A 5,225-nucleotide genomic window follows, 5' to 3' on the forward strand; every position below is an offset into this window, starting at 1 on the left:
CAATAATGTGCCTGTTTATACTCCCTAGTTAGGCCCAGAAACTAAAAAGAATGCACCAAACTAAGAAAATAAATACTTCAGTACTTCTGCCCAGTGGGAGAAGGTGAGCACGTCCCATTCATAACAAACATGCCCAAACAACTATAGATCAGGAGACAGGAAGAAGCATCATTAACGGTGAGCACGTCCCATTCATAACATGCCACGGTGATCTTGGCATAGATAAATATCTTTCAGACTCGGATGTTTTTCCTGGACTGAAATGTCACTTTTGGCTGCCAAAATTCGGAAGGCGGGGAGCTCTCAGTGCCCAAACGCTGAAGGTCTTCACCAAGGGAAAGCTGAAGCCCAAACACTCGAGCCTCTCCCTGTGGCCCTCATCTCCAAATATCGTATGGCTCTTGCGGTCTTTTGAGACTTGGCTGCATTGGAGATGGTCCTTCATATATCATGTTTGGCTCATTGAATCTTGCGTGGCTCCTTCCATGAGCCTTTGTTCTGTCCTTTAGCTGTGGCAGCTGGTCCATCAAGCTGTTGCCTTCCAGACGTTGATCTTCCTGGGCTGGGCTTTAGTCATTGCTGCTGCTTCCTCGCCCAAGGGGATGACTCAGAAAATCAAGGAGCTGGCTGTCTGGCAGCAGAAGAGAGAAAATGCCCTACAAGAAATAAAAATGAAGGTTAGACTCCATGGAAGAGGAAAGCCAGTGATACAGTTATTGCGCAGTCCTGTGTGGGTTCTGACAAGCTGTGACATTAGAATAACGGGAGTTGCCAGTAGGGGTTGGAGATGCCAATCGTCTCGGGTGTCTTGGGCACTGATACCTCTCCTGACATTTTCTCCAATGCTCACTCATTTCTTCAAGGGCTTCCAAAGCAGCGACAACTCTCCAGGGAGAGATGGCCAGAGCCCTACATCATCCATATGAATGATGGGGATGCGGGGAGGGAGCTATAAGCATCAATGCTCACTTGCTGTTCCCATGAGAAATTCTCCCCTCTTTGTGTTCTTAAGTAGTATAGGCTGCCCAAACAATTATAGATCAGGAGACAGGAAGAAGCGTCATGGACGGACAGCTCCAAAGGGCATCCCGATATCAGGGGACGCGTCTGGTCCCCAAAGCTATGCTCCAAAATGGGCATCGAAAGGATTTGTGGTGATTTTATTCTGGGCACTGAGAACTGGCACCTGCAGTGGGGGGGCGACTGGAATGTAGCAGTTTAATTACCTTATCTGAGGGATCTCTCCACGGGAGCCGCTGAAGATTTGGGGCTCTGACGTCCGTCGCCCCTGCTGCAAGCTCGGATTTTCTGAGCCACCTCTCCACCTTCATCTGTGCTCTCTGTGCAATTCAGGAAGAGCTTTGCTCACAGCGGCTGCTGGGGATGAGTCACTGCTGAAAACAAACCACAAGGCATGCACTGTAAGCCGGGCCTCTTTCAGCAACACATAATACCTTGCATTAGACATTGTTCATCTCCTCCCCTAGAGAGCCCAAACTGCCCTCCTTCTCAGAAGAGGCATCACTCTGTCGGTGCGCTATCGTAGCTGAACACATGCTTACGCACGGCAGCTGTGGCGGGGGGGCGGGGGAGAGTTGCCTATTCCCTTTGACCCAGTTCCCTCTTTTCTCACTTTGGGCTCTTTAGAAAACAGCAGTCCTAGAACGGGCTCGTTCTTAATGTTCTACTTGAAGAAAGGGCCTGATACGAGTCCCGGAAAGAAGAGATGTAAGGGATTTGCGGTATCCTGATTTTGATGGACTAGATCCCCCCCAGGGCTCTTTTTCTTATATATATGGAAAACATGGCTGGATGGCTTTTGTTGTGCCCATCCCAAGCCAGTGTTTTTGAAGCAACAACTGTTCCCATTTTCTCTCTTCCACTTTGTTATTGTGGACTTCAGGTCCAGAGGTCCGGTCTGGAAACGGCACATTTACATTTCCCTAGCTGGCCACCTTCAGCTTCAGAAAAAGAGAATCTGACTTCAGTGGGTACCCAACCTCCCTCTAAGCCCTGAACTTGGTTCAGTAGACATACAAAGTACAATCTTACCTGTAGCCTCTGGGAAGGTCTTGCGCCCCAAAGGCCGCAAAACTGCCTTGAGAAGCTGATCTTTGCTGCTTCTCATGCTGATAGAGAATCAGGCAGTCGTCCTGCAAGCGCTCTCTCCCCCTTTGCTCTTCTCCACATTGTTGGTCAGTCCCCCTAGGCAGTGTGCAATCTTGCATGGATACAGACATTCTCTTCCTAGGATCAGGACAATAGAGAGCACAAACTTCTCACTTTTGCCTCTGTGCTCCTTCCATGTCTATCTGTTGCTGGCCTTCGAATTCTCGGCAATGAGGGAAGCAACTCAGCTTGAGCTTTCTTCTAGCGTTTCCTTGTGCAGTCGAGCTGGTTTACCGGAGGAAGAACATCAACAGTCTAAGCTGCCCGGCTCCTAAGATTGCTGTGTCAAGGACATCACAGCTTTGGAAGCTCTCCTTCACCAAAATGCCCAGTTTATTTTTCATATGGCAAAAAGTTGATACATCTCTGTCTCAGCAGATCTGCTTTGGCGCAGAGCTGGGAGTGACATGGTTTCTGGAATCAAGTTGCATTTGTATATAATTGAAATAACACCTCCTTCCCCCCTTAAAAGAGTCTAGGAATCCTACCAAGTTGGAGCACTTGCTTATCTTCCCCTCCTGACTGTGCTCTGCCTAATAGCAGTCTAATCCCACCACCAGTTCCTGAGTCTAAACTATAAAAGAAAGGTGCTAAGACTTCGCTCTGGTCCACTGTGGAGCTGAAGACCTTCAAAATCAGGTCAGAGCCAAAGAGAATCCAGAAGACCCACTTAGGAAGAAAAAAAAAACAGAACTGTCATTTGATGCTCGAGAGACTCCTGTTGGAGTTTTTCAGCAGGAAAACTTACCAAGAAGTTTCCTTCTTAGTCAATTTGCAGCTCATGGAGGAAGAAGGACAGTGAAAATGGAAGCTTTCTTGGAGTTAGTGAGAGCCCAAGCAGAGATAAGGGAATTAGAAGTTTCTTGGGAAAGGGGGAAATGCCTGGGAGGAAAAGCTCTGGAGGAACGGGCTGATGGTCGTGTGAAAGAACTCCTTATATTGTTCCCATCTCAAGACCTTGGAAACTAATGCTCAAGGAAACTTAGTGGCCCTCTAACACACACACACACACACACACAAATCGACTGATCCTTTTTGCCACGTTGTCTGTTCCTTGCAAAGGCTTCAAAATACCCTTTATTCTCCAGCCTGAGCCACCTCAAGTGACTCAGGCAAGCCATGTGTTCCACATGGTCGACTCACAAACAAAAAAATAATGCTCCTCTTATGAGTCATTGGACTGAGTAGCCTCAGACCCAGAATGGCTGCCGTCTCCAGCCGAAAGGAAGCCACCTTCTGAAATAAGTCACTGGCTCCCTTCTGTAGAACGCTCGCTGCCTCCAACTCCAGCTTAGATCACAGTGGCCGGCAGAGCAGAAATTTCTGGCTGAGTTCCATCGCTAGCGACGGGGCTAACGGTAGAGGAAGGGGGCAAGCTCTCCACGGAGCCACCCAGAGGGTGCTCGGGAGTCCTCTGCGGACTGGGCTCCTCAGAGTTCTCTAAGTTCCCCTCAACTTCCTTGCCTCTCTGGATCAGCTGTTCTAGAGTTTTGGGGTAAGGATGGCTGGTAAGGAAGCGCTTGAGTTTGGGCTGGAGGGTCCCTACGACGTACTGGATCACCTCCTCCTCGTCAGCATCGACATAGAGGGTCTGATACAGGTCCCTCTTCCTCCAGAGGAACTGATCTAGCGGCTCTCCATCCTTCTGGGGGAGATCCAGCTCTTGTTTGATGGCGTCCCTCGTCAGGGTCCCCTCGCTATACTGCAGAAACTCTTTCTTGAACTCCAGCCAGTTTTTGACTGAGTCTTGTTTATACTCCCACCATTTTTTGGCTGGGCCATTCATGTGGTTTTGGATCTGAGAGAGCCAGTACTCCTCAGTCCCACCAACCTGCTTCAAATAATCCTCCAAGTGAGTCAGGAACTCTCTGGGGTCCTCAAAAATCTGGGTCTCCACTGGGGAAGCCGGGGCCTCCTCAGGGACAGTGACCCACTGATAGGAGTCATGGGGCTGAGGCACCACAGGGACATCTGCAGGTGCAGGGGGAGTCAGGGCATACATCTGGCTCATGTCCAGGGCATAATCATAAATCTCCCCTTCACTGGGCCTGACCTCTGGGCCTCCTACCCCAACAGAGACCGTCTGCCTGGGATGATCTCCATGGTAGTATTTCCCCCCACCAGATTCCAGCCGGTCAGCCCATTTCTCCAGGCGGAAAAACACTTCCTTCCAGACATTCATTTCCCTCTTGACCCACCTCTCCAAGTGAGCAATGGTCTCCTGGCATCTCGACAGGCAGGCCTTGATGGACTTCTTCCACCTCTGGTTCTCAGCAGCGGAGGGGACATGATCCTCGAGGTTGTTCTCGAGCTTCCCCACTGATTTCTGCAAGCCCTTCAGCTCCCGCTCCACCTGTTTGGACACCTCGGTCAAGAGATGTCGGTGGGTTCTCCTGACATGGTCTAACATCTCAGCCCTGCACTTCCCTATCTGAAGGATGACATTGGGCTTGTTGGCCACTCCGCGGTGGCCCTGGAAAGAGTGCATGTTCCCGGGATTGACGTTATCCAACTGCATGGTTCAGAAGCTACGGACAAAACTCACCCTAATGCTTTACCCCCCTTGTAACCACCAGAAGCGGTCTACCTCTTTTTGCCCCAAAGACAAATGCAACCAAATCAGAAATCACCCAGCAAGCTTCTCCGTCCAAGTCCTCGTGTGCTACAAAGTCCAAGCAAAACAGAAGGAAATCTTTCAGTCTTGAATCCTTCCTCTGCCGGGGGTCTGCAAATGCCCGAGTTGAGCCGCTGAGCTCCCTTCTCCGTAAGCTGCAATGCTTTCGGTTGTTGCCGGCGTCCCTGGCGTGGATTCCTTCCTTGCTTTCTAGTCTCCTGAAGTTCACGCTAACAAGTGTCTGCCTCTCTCTAGCTGCAAAAGAGAGCTGTTCTGATTCTCTCTGTGTTCTGGCTCGTGCTCACACAGAAACCCATACTTATACTCCACACAGCTCAATATGTGGGTGTAGCCAAGCCTCTTTGCTCATCCACCTCTCGCTGCTGATTGGATGAGGAACGTTCAGTGGAAAACACAGCTCCTGGCAAGGCTCCCTGCCTTC

General features: G+C 50.1%; 1 protein-coding gene across 1 annotated transcript; it reads right to left on the minus strand.

The window, feature by feature from the left end:
* Nucleotides 1-3,460: 3,460 nt before the first annotated feature.
* Nucleotides 3,461-4,687, minus strand: ARC (activity regulated cytoskeleton associated protein). The gene has a single exon (XM_054986051.1). The coding sequence runs from the start codon at nucleotides 4,685-4,687 to the stop codon at nucleotides 3,461-3,463; it is 1,227 nt and encodes a 408-aa protein (XP_054842026.1).
* Nucleotides 4,688-5,225: the final 538 nt, after the last annotated feature.

Source organism: Eublepharis macularius, chromosome 7 (genome assembly GCF_028583425.1).
Source record: "Eublepharis macularius isolate TG4126 chromosome 7, MPM_Emac_v1.0, whole genome shotgun sequence".
Lineage (NCBI taxonomy): Eukaryota > Metazoa > Chordata > Lepidosauria > Squamata > Eublepharidae > Eublepharis > Eublepharis macularius.

Coding starts and splice junctions, on each gene's coding strand:
- ARC (XM_054986051.1), bottom strand. CDS start 4,687: ATGCAGTTGGATAACGTCAATCCCGGGAACATGCACTCTTTCCAGGGC.